Source organism: Colobus angolensis, unplaced genomic scaffold (genome assembly GCF_000951035.1).
Source record: "Colobus angolensis palliatus isolate OR3802 unplaced genomic scaffold, Cang.pa_1.0 Scaffold16, whole genome shotgun sequence".
Lineage (NCBI taxonomy): Eukaryota > Metazoa > Chordata > Mammalia > Primates > Cercopithecidae > Colobus > Colobus angolensis.
In genome coordinates this window covers 17,192,818-17,208,939 of record NW_012114710.1, presented here as the reverse complement: position 1 = coordinate 17,208,939, position 16,122 = coordinate 17,192,818, and the positions used below count along the sequence as shown (strand labels likewise).

Here is a 16,122-nt window from a genome sequence, read left to right as displayed (position 1 = left end):
AGGGAAGGGAGGGGAGGGAAGGAGGGAACTGTAAGGAAGGAAAGGTGGAAGGAAGTTTGAAAGTGCCCATCTCTGCAACACAGCCAAGGGTAGAACAAAGTCATTGATGCACTGAAGAGCAAGTGTATCAGACCTCGGTGAAGTCCCTTAGAAGACATTCACTAGTACTCCTCTCATTCATTTCCTGTTTCACACCCTACTTTTCACATCTATTTTACCCATATATACATTTGTCTCATATAAAAATGAACCGACGTCAACTTCTTCTATCTCGTCTCCCCTACTCAAGACCTGCTGGAGAAATAAACACATGTACTTTCTCTCCCCTGGAACTAACTATAAACATATCACCATGTACTTTAGAATCACAAATGACAGTACATTTTAAGTGCAAAAATAAAGTTACAAAAGGAATGGTTCTTTACCTTTGCAAGTTCTCTTCTTAGCTCTTCCCGCTCCTCTTCTGAGAGGGTCTCTGTGGCACTGATGGTGGCAGCAACATCTTCTCCTTCCTCAGGGACTGGCTCTGTTCTCAGCAGACCTGGTTGGGGATTTAAACAATTGTTTAAAGTACAAAATCTAAGTAAAATCCTTCTTCAAGCTCCTCCACTTTCCCAGCCAGAATAAAGCCAATTAGAGTAGATCCACACATCTCATCTCTGGACATTCAAATGACCTGGCTCTCTCAGCAAAGGTCAAAAAATCTGAGCTAACCACCGGAAACCACCAAGCAGACTCTGCCAAAACACGAATTTAGAAAATATAGCATTCTCTTAGCTTCTATTCATAGTCTCAGTCACTATATAGTTATGGCAGAAGAGTGAAGGGCCCAAAATGAGATCTTGCCGAGGCTTTAAATTGCTATACAACTAAATCAGTATAAATTAGATGAAAGATTTTAGCTCCTTCCTGCTAACCCGGGGCAGGAGTTTGCACATCTCTTCAGCTTGCTGTGGTAATCAAAGTCAACATTTCATAAACTCAGTAAAGGAGTAACCACTGAAAGAACTAAGTGTCCTAAGTAAATTTTATTCTGTTTCTTTCCATTAGTGGAGGCAGAAAACATATTCTTGTAGGTTTTCTTTTTGTTGTTGTTTGTTTGTTTTAGGAGGTAGAGACAGGGTGTCGCTATGTTGCCTAGGCTGGCCTTGAACTCCTGGCTTCAAGCCATGCTCCTGCCTCAGCCTCCCAAAGTTCTTGGATTACAGGCGTGAGCCACTGCCACTTCTTACAGCTTAAAAATAATAATATATATTTCATATATGTATCATATATATCATATACCATGTATATCATATATATCTCACATATATATATAAAAAATCCAGATGCCCTTATAAAAGAATACTAAGCTGTATGTTCAGAGACATGACCAACAGCCACATAGAGACATTCCACACTGCTGAAGACCAATCACGCCACGCCCAATCCCCTTGGAACAGAACCTGTCAGGAAGAATGACTGGAGAGTGACCAGCAGGCAGCTGCCCCTCAGATCTCCCCTCTTTTCCTGCCCAACCCTTACCCACAGGCTAAGATGAGGCCAGAAAGGCACCCCAACCTTGGGTGCAAAATTGAAGAGGCCACTAAAACACTCAACATAAATATCTTAATGGAATATTTTTTTAAAATCAAATTCAAAGAACCCATGATGAACAAAATGCCAAAATTTTAAATTGCAGGATCAGTATTGCTGATACTTTCTTTTGTCTCAAACTCCAAAATGGCTCTGCATGAACAGCACTATTGCTAATCTCGTCTTTATTTAAAATTGAGATATTTTATTCATGATTTTCTTTTACATTAATTTTTAAAAATATTGTATTCGCACATTATTTGACGACTAAGCTTTTTGTCACCCCCTTCCTGGCCATAGCTGCCTCACCCTAGGCTTTAGGCATCAGGCTTCAGTTCAGTTTACAGGTTTGGGATTGCAAAGTCTCCTCTGTCAACAGATTCTTATTTATTTATTTATTTATTCATTTATTTATTTTGCAAAGAAACCAGGGGAAGGTTTACTCCTCTGCCCACTCTTCCTACCAGTGAGCATCACAGCCACTGCAGTTGTTCCCTGCTACCCCCCAGGACCATTTCTGAGAAGTGCCAGTTCAGTCACAGCAGCAATGTGGCATCCTGCCCAACACAAGGCGCCAGGGAGCAGACACAGAAGAAAAAGGAAGGAGAATAGCCACACTGTGGAACAAGCAGCCAGCGTCACAGCAAACATTAGAGAATTACGTGAATCAATGAGATGATGCTTATGTACACGGTGTACAAGTTACAAAGGCACTTGGTACAGGGTCTGCTGTACTTCACCGATTAACAGTAGTTAATAATTATAATCATCATCAGCATGGCAGCACCAAAATAGTGCCTACCTGGAAAGTATGTACAGAACTGTGAAAGCCATAAAAGTAACACAAATAATTCAAAAACCATAAATCAGACTGGCAAAAAGTATGAGTAAGCTCTTGACTGCATATAAAATACTTAATAGGTACAATCAGCAGGTAGAAAAGCTCAACGCATAATTGCTTCCACAGGTCTTCCTCTAAAATATCTGTGAACAGACTGCCCAAATAATATTTCTATAATAGAAATCTGATTGTGTCACTCTTCAGCTTAAAATCCTTTGGTGGTTCCTTACTGTTTTCAAAGCGAAGTGTGACCCCTGAGGTTGGCACACAGCCCTTACTGGACCCGTCTCCTGCTAGCTGGCATTGGCACCTCTTACTCCAACTCCAGCCAAATCACACCGTGAACAAGGTGCTGTCCTATGTACTGTTAGAAACCACTTCCCAGCATCTGTGTGTGCTTGTAAATCTATCCTATAAGGCAACACAGTAAGAACCATAACAGAGCTACGTGTTACACATTATTTTATTTTTAATGTTTTGTACAGAACTCCCAAGCTCTCCAACTAGAACAGATCTCCAAAACAAAACAAGCAAAACTCAGGTACCAAACCATTACTTAAATAGCAAAGACTCTTTCATGCTTTTTTGATACACACCCTTTTGCAAATCTACTCAAAGAAGGGGAAAAATACAGTATCTGATTGCTAACAATGCTTTATGTATACTGCCCAATTCCAAAAAGAATCCAAGGGGATTCTGGTTCTATTCAAATATGTGGCTAGGGTATCAAGGAAAATAAATCTCTCAGAAAAAAGGATGACGGGTTGTCCAGCTGGCTTCAAGTCTGCCAGGATGACCTTGAGATTTTATATTCAGCATCTAAGAAAGTTGGTAATGACACGTTCTGCTCCTTCCACATTAGCCTGTAGGTGGCAGCAAATCATCATCATTAAAATTAAAAGGTGCAGTCTGGAAAAAAAAATTAGCAATTAAAGAACACCAAGGAAGAACAGAATGGTAGATACCAAAATCACCAACAAAACATCACAGTCATGCCTTGAGAAAATTATTAACCACAGCCACCATGACAGAGTGCATCCCATTTACAGACAAGTCCAAATTAAGTGTTTTAAATCCCTATGTGCAACACTTCTGTGAGGTGGGGGTCCCCTCACCATTTCCAGATCAGGAACCTGGAGCTTACAGACATTCAGCGACTTGCCCAGGTTAACACACCTAAATGTTTGGTAGAGGTCAGATTTTAAACCTAGACGGTCTGATGTAAAAACAAATGCTTCAAATCACTGATCTGAAAACAAAGACAAAAGTAGGAGGCTTACAGTAAGACCTGAAAGGTATCTAGAAGCAATAATAAGACCCTAAAAAGAGAAGGAATCTGGCAGACTAGATCAAAAGCAGTCTTCATTAATTCCAACTAAAGTTACCCCAAACCTGGGAATCCAAATTTTGCCTTATATATTCATCTAGATATGATCCTGTTTCTTGTATGTTCAGTAATAGTACAGTATTTTAATATGAAAATAGAGTCTGGCTTTTGGGAGAAAATATCAATTTCTCATTCACAGCATGAAAGGTGGAAAATAAGAATATTTAAAAGTATAGATTATTGAAAACCATAATCCGAAACTTACTTGTTCATTAATTTTAATGTTTTTTTTTCTCTCAAAATCTGATGGAAAGCTGTTTTTAAAAGACAGATATGATGGGGAAAATACAATTAATATCTACTGACATTTACTACACCAGCCACTGTGAGGGGAAGTCTACATGTTATCTCATAAAAATAAAAACACCCCATAACCACCACCCAAAAGGAGTATTTTTTCTCTACTAGGAAACTGCAGTCCTCTAAGGCTATATAATTTGCCCAGACTTACAGAGGCAGGATTAATACTTGGGTCTTTCTGTCTCTCGACTCAGCTCCTTCACGAACATCTTTTCTTAGAGAACTATCAATGATCATGGCAGGACAACGAAACAGGGCCTAGTCTTTGTCCATAGAAACTTTTTTCTTTCCTGAGGGTCTAGAAACTTGTGGGATCCCTGGTTTGAAAGTCACAGATAACATTATCAAACCCAAATGACTGAAAATGAGTGATAATTTCTTCCATCGGGTTATTAACATTTTAGCCATTGCCTTAATTCTCTTCCTCTAGCTATGCAAACAGATTGTCAGCCTGTCTTCAGTTCCATCCAGGGCATCCCTAAAGAGCTTTAGGTGGGGGAGTGACAAGTCTAGACTTGTCTTTGGAAAAGTCCTTCCAGCAAGCTAGGTAGAGGGAAGCCTGCCCTGGGAAGGTTCTGGAGCCCACTGGCAGGGTGACGCATCTCACTGATTCCCAGGTGAGAGTTCTAGTGTCTCAGGGATTAGGATGGAGAAGACAAGCAGAGACACATCCCATCAATCTGAAGATACTTTCTACATTTTACATCTTTGAGATGCACTGTATAATTAATCAGCCAGTCATTGTGACATGGTTATTACCAGCAAACATGCCTCAAAATTTGCAAAATGGCTTAGAAAATGCCAGGTCCAGTTACAGACATCTCTTAAGAAAGGCTGCACCACAGACATTTTATGTGAGGAAAATAATCAATAGAATAGACATAGATCACTCCAAGTTGAAAAGCAATTCAAATAAGTTAAATTATGGGTGTGAAGACATTTTAGGAAATGTTCCTTTTTATTTTAGAAAATATGCACAGGAGTGTTCTGATCAGTGTAAATGTCTGAATAAATCTAAAAAAGAACTTCAATAAACATAAAATTTTTGGCCAGGCACAGTGGCTCATACCTGTAATGCCAGCACTTTGGGAGGCCAAGGTGGGAGGATCACTTGAGCCCAGGAGTTCGAGACCAGCCTAGGCAACAAAGTGAGATCCTGTATCTACAAAAACTCAAAAGTCATTAGCCGGGTATAATGGCCTGCACCTGTAGTCCCAGCTACTCAGGAGGCTACGGCAGGAGGATCGCCTGGGCCTAGGAGGTTGAAGTTCAATGAGCTGTGATCGTGCCACTGCACTCCAGCCTGGGCAACAGAGCAAGAAGAGCAAGACCCTGTCTCAAAACAACAACAACAAAAATTTAAATAAAAATTTGTAGGGGGCTGGGCAGGGTGGCTCATACACACCTGTAATCCCAGCACTTTGGGAGGCAGAGACGGGTAGATCACTTGAGTCCAGGAGTTCGAGACCAGCCTGCACAATATGGTGAAACCCCATTTCTACTAAAAATAATTTTTGAAAAAAGATTTAAAAACAATTCAAGCGATGATAAAGCAGAGTTTTTTTAGTTTAACTATCAGCATATTTTATACTTAATGAAACACAAAATAATAGTAACATCTTACAATCTGTGGTGTCTTAGATTTAATGAAATATAACACTTCAAGACTTCAGAGTCTTTGTGAATAATGTGCAGAAGACAAAGTGGAAATGTGTGTGTGCCAGTGTGGTCAGAGCAGGGAAAGGCAGGGCAGAGTGACCAAGAACAGGAAAGAGCTTAGTCCTGAAGATGTCTCTAGTTCTAGACTATAAAGTCCTGATGTCACTTCCTTATCTTTCCGTCTCAAAACTCACAGTGCCTAGAACAGAGCCAATGCTAATATTGCATCTGAACTGAATTATTCATTAAAGATTTAATTAGAGTAACTCTCTCTTTCCTTTCCCATGCATAACCACCCATTTGCCACAACTTCCACAAATTTCAACTGGGGAAAGCAGCAAAAGCGTTTTTACTAAAAATGTAGAACCTACACATAAGCCATAAATAAGAGTCTGAGGAGCACCTCTCTCTGCTTGGGTGCAGCCCCCACCCCCCTTTTGGAGCACCCACTTAAATGGTTCTCTTCCCTCTAGTTCTTCATCTTTGACTTTTATTCCAATTATGACCAAGTACTTCAAGACTTTCTATGATTATTGATTAAAAGCTTTTTGGCCACTGTCATACAATTTTAGATCTGAAAGAATTCTGAATCGTTTAAGTCAGCAGTCCCCAATGTTTTTTGCACCAGGGACTGCGTTCATGGAAGACAATTTTTCCACAGGGGTTGCGGGTGGATGGTTTTGGGAGGAAACCGTTCCACCTCAGATCATCAGGCATTAGATTCTCATAAGGAGTGTGCAACCTAGATCCCTTGCATGTGCAGTTCACAATAGGGTTCACGCTCCTATGAGAATCTAATGCCACCACTGATCTGACAGGAGGCAGAGCCCAGGTGGTAATGCTCACTCGCCTGTCACTCACCGGTTCCTAACAGGCCACAGACAGGTACCAGTCCACCAACTGGGGGTTGGGGACCCCTGGTTTAAGTCAAACGCTTCATTATATAAAGATGAGAAAACTGAGGACAGATTTTTAAAAGAATACAAAAAGACAAGATGAGCTTTGAAATTAGATGGTGGTGTGAGTTGAACTCTGCTGCCTTTAAAAATGTCTTCAATTTCCTAACCCATGACAACAATGAATGTGTCTTTATTTGGAAACAGGATCTCTGGAGATGTAATCAAGTTAAGATGAGGTCACACTGGATTAGTGAACTCTAATCCAATGGTTCATGTCCTTATAAGAAGGAAATTTGAACACAGAGACTCAGGGAAGAGATTATGTGAAGATACACAGTGCAAAGCACAGAGAACACACAGAGATTGGGGTGACATCACAACAGAACAAGGAACACCAAGGTGTGCAAGCAACCACCAGAAGTGAGGAGGCGGCAAGAAGGATTCATTGCCCTGCACGTTTCAGAGGGAGCAAGACCCTGCCAACGCCTTCATTTCAGACTTCTAACCTCCAAAACTGGGTGATAAGCCACCCAGCATGGCTACCGCAGCCCCAGGAGAGTAATTCCAATGGAAAGGGGCATAAACACTGATTCAGCCATTTACTAGTTGGTTGATCTTCTTTAATCACATTTATCTTCAAAGAGCCCCAAGCCCCTTATCTGCAAACAATGGGTACACATAAGGATTTGCTGTTTCTCCTAGATTCCAAGCCCTACAACTTGTCCTGGGAATTGCTTCTCTCTCATCTTCCCTGAGTCTTGGTTCTCAGGTCTTACTTCCTCACTGCCCAATTACTCCTCAACCCCCTGCAACCCTGTTGCTGCCCCTTCCACCTACCTTCCACTAAGGACAGTTCTGGGTCACTACCCTCATCTGGCCACACCAAGGCCATCTGACATTGAACTTCAGTTTGAAATCTCCATTCTTCTCCTCCCCCCTGCTTTCTCTCTTCCTACCTCTCTGAGATGTCATGGCTCCATCTCACTCTCTGGACATCTACTTCACTCCCTGCCTCCAATCCTGCCCTCCTGCCTAGTTTGGGCTGTCACTATGTGTTGCTTAGATTCCTGCCCCTAAGTTCCTTGCCAGTCTCTGACATCTGCAAATATTCCTCAACCCACTCCAACAAAGAGCTTTCTAGAGTACATATGTAGGCCAGGCACAGTGGCTCATGCCTGTAATCCCAGCACTTTGGGAGACCCAGGCAGGTGGATCACAAGGTCAAGAGATCAAGACCATCCCGGCCAACATGGTGAAACCCTGTCTCTACTAAAAATACAAAGATTAGCTGGGCGTGGTGGTGCACACCTGTAGTCCCAACTACTCGTGAGGCTGAGGCACAAGAATCTCTTCAACTAGGGAGGTAGAGGTTGCAGTGAGCTGAGGTCGCGCCACTGTGCTCCAGCCTGGTGATACACACACACACACTCATACACATATATATATACACACACATGTATATAATTTGGCAAGGCGTGGTGGCTCACGCCTATAATCCCTGCACTTTGGGAGGCCGAGACAGGTGGATCACTTGAGGCCAGGAGTTCGAGACCAGCCTGGCCAACACGGTGAAACCCTGACTCTACTAAAAAATACAAAAATTGGCCAGGTGTGGTGGCGCACGCTTGTAATCCCATCTACTAGGGAGGCTGAGGCACAAGAATCACTTGAACCCGGGAGGTAGAGGCTGCAGTGAGCCAAGATCACGCCACTGCACTCCAGCCTGGGCAACAGAGCGAGAGTGAGAAAGACAGAAAGAAAGAAGGAAAGAAAGAAAGCTATTAACTCAAAAAAAAAAAAAATGTTTAAATGTACCTCCCATACTTTTTGGCCCATTTAATTTTTTATTATGTTAGAATATACAACAAAAATGTATCATCTTTAACCATTTTTAAGTGTGTGATTCGGTGACGTCAATTATACTCACAATGTTGTACAACCATCTCTGCTCTCTCTAAAACACACTCTTTTTTTGTGTCTTTGCACATATTATTTTCTCTGCCTGATATCCCATCCCTATTTCCAGTTCCCACTCGCTTCAGTAAGTCAAAAGTGTCTCCTACTCTTGGGGGATCTCCCCTGGACCCCGTGACCTTGGCTGAAAAACAGTCCTTGGCTCTGGGAATAAGAAGCTACGGTCCAGTCTATTGTACAGAACACAGACTGCAGCTGGGCAATACTTGGCCTTCATGCTCCAGTCCTGTGTCTTTAGTCCTAGCAGGGTCTCCGACGCACAGTGTCTAGCACACAGCAGATGCTTGTCAACACTGTGAATAAACGGATTATAGGAAGGTATACAGTCAAGTTAGAGGGAAAGATAAGAACCCAGTCTCCCTTCATTCTCTCTCCTTTTATCTCGAGCTTTTTATTGTATATATTGCATTCTCACTTCACTGTTTTTACCTAGAAAGGTTTTTCTATTTAAAGCAGATGTGAAATGTCACTTTCCTAAAGAAATATAACTTCCATCTCATACATAATCTGTCCAAAGATTGTCACTTTTGGGAGCGGGTCACCTACCTTCATATCACAGGAAAAAAGTGTGCAGTCAAATGCACCATGGTTATATAGGTGGGACACAAATGATATCACAGAAAGAGTATGTCAGCTACCCCCGAAAAAATTCAACTAGGAGGGAAAAAGATGCCAAAATGGAGTATAGGTATCTGCTATTTAGCCTGAATGTTAACACTGCCTACCCAAGAAAGAATCTGTTAACATATACTTGAGCCCTGGAAGCGTCTCTGGAAAATAAAGCTGCACGCCTTTCCTACCAAGTCTTCAAAGCAGCACCAATAACTTAAGACTAGAGTTGCGATAAGAAACTTCAGTCTCTATGACTGTTTTATTTAAGCACAAACAAGAGGAAATACGCATCCCCCCTTTTCAAACCTAGAGGCATAAAAAGAGATTTAAACATATAAATCAAAGTATCTTCAGCAGTAACATCCACAAAGATCACAAGATGTTTCTTCCCCATGAAAGTCTGTGCCTGGGGCTCCCATTCTCTGTGCCTTGTTGTTTCTGGATGTAATAAAATCCCAGAAGTGGGAGGAATACTTGCAAGTCCCCACACCACAGAGCTTGTCTTCAGGAGACCCAAAAGACTAAGCATCCAGTTAAGGCAGCGCTTCTCAGCCATGGCACCATGGACGTCATGGGCATCTTCCTGTGTAGCATCTAAGGCCCACTCACTAGATGTCAGTAGCAGCCCCACACCCACACCCAGTTGTAACAACCAAAAGAGTATCTACAAACATGGTCAAATGCCCACAGTGGGGCAAAACTGTGGTTGAGAACCACTGACTTAAGGCAAGGGAGCATCTAAGAGGACACAACAGTCAGTACCTGCTGTCTGCCACTGAGTGCCTTCAGAAGAGAGGGATGTAGCGGCTCAGGCCGTGACAACTTAAGATTCTCAAGGCTGGAATTTTCCCATGAGTGCCCACGATGAGAACAGTAAAACCTTAGGGGAAAAATGAGTTGGGTAATTGTAGTCAAGGCAGCTGGGAAGAAAAAGGCTGAGAAAACTTGATCCACTCCATGTAAGGGAAGACCCAAGCTCCTCACAAGCGTAAGGGGACAATATCTGGGTTATTTTTTGTTGTTGTTTTTTTTGTTTTTTGAGATGGAGTCTCGCTCTGTTGCCGAGGCTGGAGGGCAGTGGCGCGATCTTGGCTCACTGCAATCTCCGCCTCCCGGGTTCAAGCAATTCCCCTGTCTCACCCTCCCGAGTAGCTGGGACTACAGGTGCCCGCCACCATGCCCGACTAATTTTTTGTATTTTAGTAGAGACAGGGTTCACCATGTTGGCCAGGATGGTCTCGATCTCCTGACCTCGTGATCCACCCGCCTTGGCCTCCCAAAGTGCTGAGATAGGCGTGAGCCACCGCGCCTGGCCAATGTCTGAATTATTAAAGAGGAAAGGAAACAGGGCAGGAGGGGAGGGGCTGCACTAAGACAAAAAGGGAAAGGAGCGCTTGGGAGCCACATCAGATGCAAAGTGCTCCTGGGACTCAGCTCTCAAAGCAGGACCCTGAACAGTGGTCAATGTCCCCACACAAGACAGAAGGTCACCTCCCAAAAGCGTCACTCCACAGAAAGAGTGGACAAAGAAGAAACAATCCTCAAGGTAAAACACATTAGTATTTTCAAACGCTTTACTTGTTGCTTCCAGGTATTTCTAAATGGACCCTTAAATCCCTTTCTTTTTTTAGAAAAAAAATAAAAAGGAAAAAATCTCCAGTCAATTACTTCAGAGCTATCTCCTCTTCCCACTGCTCTGCTCCCCTGCCCCAAAATTAAGTATAAAACTAGTAACTGGGATATTCCAGAAAAGAGTGACAAAGGTCAGTCATGAAGAAATTTCAGAATCCCCAGAGAGGAAGTCTCTTCCATCCTTAAATTTCCTCTCTAGGAATAAGGAAATTCTACATCTCTTCAATTTGGCTCCAGTTTTTATTTTGTAAACCATAGTTACGTTTGCTATTTAAGACCTATGCAATCATAAAAAACTTTTAAGAAGTGGTAACCACTTTTCTAAAAAGAAGTGAGAATAACACAGAGTGAAAATCAAAAAGGGTAAAACAGAATGAAAAGAAAAACTATGAGCTAAGAAATTTCAGTTTGATTTTTCAGTCTTTCTAGAGTCTCAAATATTAAACTAAAATGTCAGATTTTTCCATTCCTCATATTTCCTTAAGTCACTAGAAATAACCAAAGGTGCCATAAGCCAAGGCTGCATCTTCCTGTACATTAGAAAATTCTCCCCAGCAATCCCATTACTGGGTATACACCCAAAGGAATATAAACCATTCTATCACAAAGACACATGTATGCATAAGTTCATTGCAGCACTATTCACAATAGCAAAGCATGGAATTAACCTAAATGCCCATCAATGATAGACTGGATAAAGAAAAGGTGGTACATATATGCCATGGAATACTATGCAGCCATAAAAAAGAACAAGATCCTATCCTTTGCAAGAATATGGATGGAGCTGGAGGCCATTATCCTTAGCAAACTAACACAGGAACAGAAAACCAAACAGGGCACCTTCTCACTTATAAGTGAGGGCAAAATGATGAGAACACATGGACACAAAGAGGGGAACAAATGACACTGGGGCCTACCAGAGGGTGGAGGGTGGGAGGAGGAAGAGGAGCAAAAAAAAGAAAAATCACTACTGTGTATCAGGCTTAGTATCTAGATGATGAAACAATCTGTACATCAAACCCCTATGACACATGTTTACCTATATAAGAAGCCTGGCCATGCACTCCTGAATCTAAAATAAAAGAGCTTTTGTTTGTTTGTTTGTTTGTATATTGAGATGGAGTCTCATTCTGTTGCCCCAGCCAAAAGTTTTTTTTAAAAAAAGAAAATTCTGGCCCAGCCTGGTGGCTCACACCTGTAATCCCAGCACTTTGGGAGGCCGAGGCGGGCAGATCACGAGGTCAGGAGTTCAAGACCAGCCTCGCCAATATGGTGAAACCCCATCTCTACTAAAAACACAAAAATTAGCAGGCGTGGTGACGCACACCTACAGTCCCAGCTATTTAGGAGTCTGAGGCAGAAGAATCGCTTGAACCCAGGAAGCAGAGGTTGCAGTGAGCCAAGGCTGCACCACTGTACTTCAGCCTGGGCAACAGAGCAAGACTCCATCTCAAAAGAAAAAAAAAATTCTTAAAAGGAAGATAGATGCTATGTAAATAACCTTTGGGATATTATCCTTATGGGTGTTGACAGAATAGAAGAGATAATGCAACAAAAGACCCCAGCTGTGAGACCCTGGTCCTGATAATGTTCAGCCCAAAGATGGAATAGAATGTTGAGATCCCAGTGGCATATAAAGTATTAACAAATTACTCCCACAGTAAAACACTTGACCAAAGGAGAATTTAAGCCTTAAATGGTTAATCTGTTCTATAATATCCATTACTAGAGAGGCTGAGACGTTGAGGTCTAAAAAAACAAAACAAAAAAACCAAACCACTAGCTTAAGAATTAAGAGATGAGTACTAGTCGTATCTTAGCCTAACTAAACTTTGTGATTTGAGAACATCACATACGCCTCTCAGCCTCAATCTTCACGTCCGGTAAAATGAACTGGAGTGTGAACTACTCCTCACCAGTATCATTCATTCATTCATTCATGCATTCTACAAACAGTTTTTGAGCCATAATGTCAAGTACTATTCTTGGTGCTTGGGGAAACAGCAGTGAACAAAAAAGATGAACAGAGCTTCTGTTCCAGATTCTGAAACTATTATAAATCGGTGTTTTCACACTATGGGTTGTAAAATCCAGTAGCAGAACCAGATGAGCACTTTAAAAAGAAGAAATGGCATACAATAGTATAAAATGTCAGAGTACATCACATACAGTAAAGAGAAGTTCTAGTTCATAACATTTTGCTTCAGTTATTGATAGATTCTTATATTTATGAGGATTGTGGGTAAGGAGGTATAAGGCATTTCTGAATATGGGTTGGTTGCGTCAAAGGAGATTAAAACTCCCTAATAAAAGGCCTCATTTTGTTTCAGCCACTGTCCTCATCCTAATCTCCACTTTAATGACTTCTTAGGAACATCCTGCCGATAGACAAAATCTCATTACTTTCCCATTTGCCCCATGATGGCATTTTGGATAAATATCAAAGAACACAGACTTTTCAAATCAGTATTCCCAACCTCTCTGAGTAGGATCCCTCTTTATATCAGTCCTTCTTGTCTGTATTACTTGTCTGCCGATTAAGAAAATACATAGTGGCCAAAAACCACAAGAACTTTTAATGGGTTCATAATGTATTGATCCTAAGAGCTTCTACATAGAAATACAAAGACTGCAAACACACGGAGAGCACATTATTCATTCCATCGACCAACCATGTTTGATGTTCAGACAGGTGTGCAGGCTTCTTATGCCTTGAGGGGTCATGGGCACACAGAAGAGTAATCCCTCTTCCAGGCCCCCGCTTTTATTTGGGCATTTTAGAATCACTGTGTTCTTACAGATGACTGCTGAGGGTGGTTTCTGCTTGTTTTAATGCTTGTTCACCCTCTTTTCTTTCAATTAATGCAAGCTACTAAACCTAGCTACATGAGTTTGTTTTTCATTATTGTTATTCATTTGCTTTTTAATAACTTTTTAAATCTCACAACCCCATGCTCCTTCGAACAGCCAACAGGAATTGCAAAGATAATCCTTCAGAATTTGCCTAGAGGCACACCCAACCCTACAACTGCCCTGGTTTTAACAGAAAACATCCCAAGGCAGTCATGACTGTAACTTGGAAAATGAAAGGAGGTGAAACAAAGAGAGAAGAAGGGTAGAAGGGAACTAAAAGAAGCAAGCAGTGTCAGTCTTCCTGGGAATCTGGCTGCTTGCACACTGATCAAGGTCCACCTGAAGTCACAAAACCACAGCCCCAGCTTCTCAAAGGTTCCCTCCCTTCCCCGCAAGTCACTTGAGCTTTGGTCCATTACCGAGCTCTAACTTCCCCATTCTGTGTGGCCCCCTATTAACTTATACATGAGATTTATAAGTTAGAAGGGGGCTGGGCAAAGGGGGAGCCCAGGCCCCTTTATTACAGAGGTCTGAGGGGGGTCACTTGGGCAAGCCAAGGTCAGCACTGGAGAAAGTTTCCTGGCAATCAGAATCCCCCAGCAGACATCAAGCTGGGGCCTCCTGGCCCCAACTTCTACAGACCAGCTCTACCCCTTCTTCGTTACACTCAACATTTTCCCATTCCTGGAAATCCCAGCCATTTTGGGGGGAAGATAGCTACCAGTTGCAACCAAGAAAGGAATGTTGCTTCACACATTACCTACTGTCAGCAAATACACAAACTTAAAACTAAGTTTCATGCTGTCACCTTTACCATGTTTTTTTCTAAGTTACCCATTTTTTCAGCTTAAAATGAACAAAATGTGACCTGTTCTTCATTAATAAGGAAAAAATTAACTTCTTCTGGAAAAACCTGATTATCTGGCAAATTACAGAGAAGGTCATTTAACCAGTTCCCAGCATTGGCTATGATACGAGGGACCCGGCCGGGAGGATGGCTAAGCTGCCTCCGGCTTTTTGCTGCCTTGTGCCGATAAAGAGCCTCCCTGATGGTGCTGCTGGCCTTCAAAGCAATCTCATACTGGCAGGTATGAAGGAATAACTGCTTCTAAAGGTACGGCAATTTCAAGTTTTTCTTTAAAAAAAAATATATATATATCTCTTGCCTAGCAATTTCTGTAAGTTGCTCTCAATATTCCATAACAAAACCCAGGACAGTCATCAGCAAGACCTTGAACTGAGTCAGTGCTTAACCATCATTTAACTAAAGAGAAAAATTAAGAAAGTTGCCGTAAATGACCTAAGCAACTAGAAACCAAGGACTCCAGATTCCTCCTTTTTTGTTATTTACCAGCTCAACAAACTCAAAGTAAGCTTGGAATATCTATCAATGGAGAGGTCTACTGATCGTATAAATAGTACTAACTTTAAAATCTAACTTCTAAGTATAAACATACTCTAAATATTTAATGAGATTTAATATTTGAATCTAGAATAGCTTATTAGCTAGTTACAATCCAACACCACCCTGGTACATCTTTACACTAATAATTTTAAAGCCAGGCAAACCCCAAGTTATGTCTAGGTTTTATTCCAAGCAAACTTAGCTTTACAAAATTAGTAGTTACCAAATTTCTGAAGAGTAGGTGATTCGGGTGGAGATGAATTTCCACTAGGAGACAAGTAGAGATAGCTTTTGTTGACTCCTGCTTCAAAATCAAACGGGGACTGGTAGTCCTCACATAAGTCCATCTCTCTACAATCCATTCCAGACAAACGCAGAACGCATTGCTTTCTAATCGCCTGATATCATCCTTCAGTTGAGTGCTGCTTTGGCCATATTCCCTTTGTAGGGTGCAACTTCACTGAAGAAATCAACCCCAGGAGTTAGAGGCCCTGGCTTCCGCGCCCAGGCGCCAGCATTTCCTTCTGGGAGCCTTCACACCCCTCCCGACAAGCAGACCTATTTAATAAATGATTTATCCTGAGCAACCTTAGGAGGGGCTCTGTTCACCACCTGGTGTTAATTTCGATCAACAATGAAAAACCTGGGCAGGGAGCGAGCTTTCCTCAGTCAACAAAGAAGGGCAGGGTTCTGCAATATGGCCCAGATGTACAAACAGTTCAGGCAAACATTGGACACGGGCTGACTTACAACAAGAAACTACAATTTACTTAAAAAAAAAAAAAAAATCAGCTGACCATGACTACACCAGGGCAGACTTAATCTTCTAGGACAAGGAGGGATTACCAGTCAGTAATCTCCCACAAATGCCATCTGGGTGATACTTTTTTTCCACCCTGGATTACAGTAAAATTCTGAAAGCCAAGCTTCCTGGTTTAGCAATCAGCTTTCTAAGCACAACTTGGTACAAAAATAAAGCTGTATT

General features: G+C 41.8%; 1 protein-coding gene across 4 annotated transcripts in view; it reads right to left on the bottom strand.

Annotated features, from left to right (window-relative positions):
• Nucleotides 1-15,874, bottom strand: part of TPD52 (tumor protein D52) — a 44,960-nt gene extending 29,086 nt beyond the window's left edge. For all 4 annotated transcript variants that reach the window (XM_011937143.1, XM_011937145.1, XM_011937144.1 and 1 more), the window contains exons 1-2: nt 15,361-15,874; nt 426-541 (exon numbers count right to left, since the gene is read on the bottom strand). In XM_011937143.1, the coding sequence (XP_011792533.1) occupies nt 426-541; nt 15,361-15,499 (255 nt within the window). In that variant the 5' untranslated portion in view covers nt 15,500-15,874. The remainder of the gene's footprint in view (nt 1-425; nt 542-15,360) is intronic.
• Between the last annotated feature and the right edge of the window lie 248 nt (nt 15,875-16,122).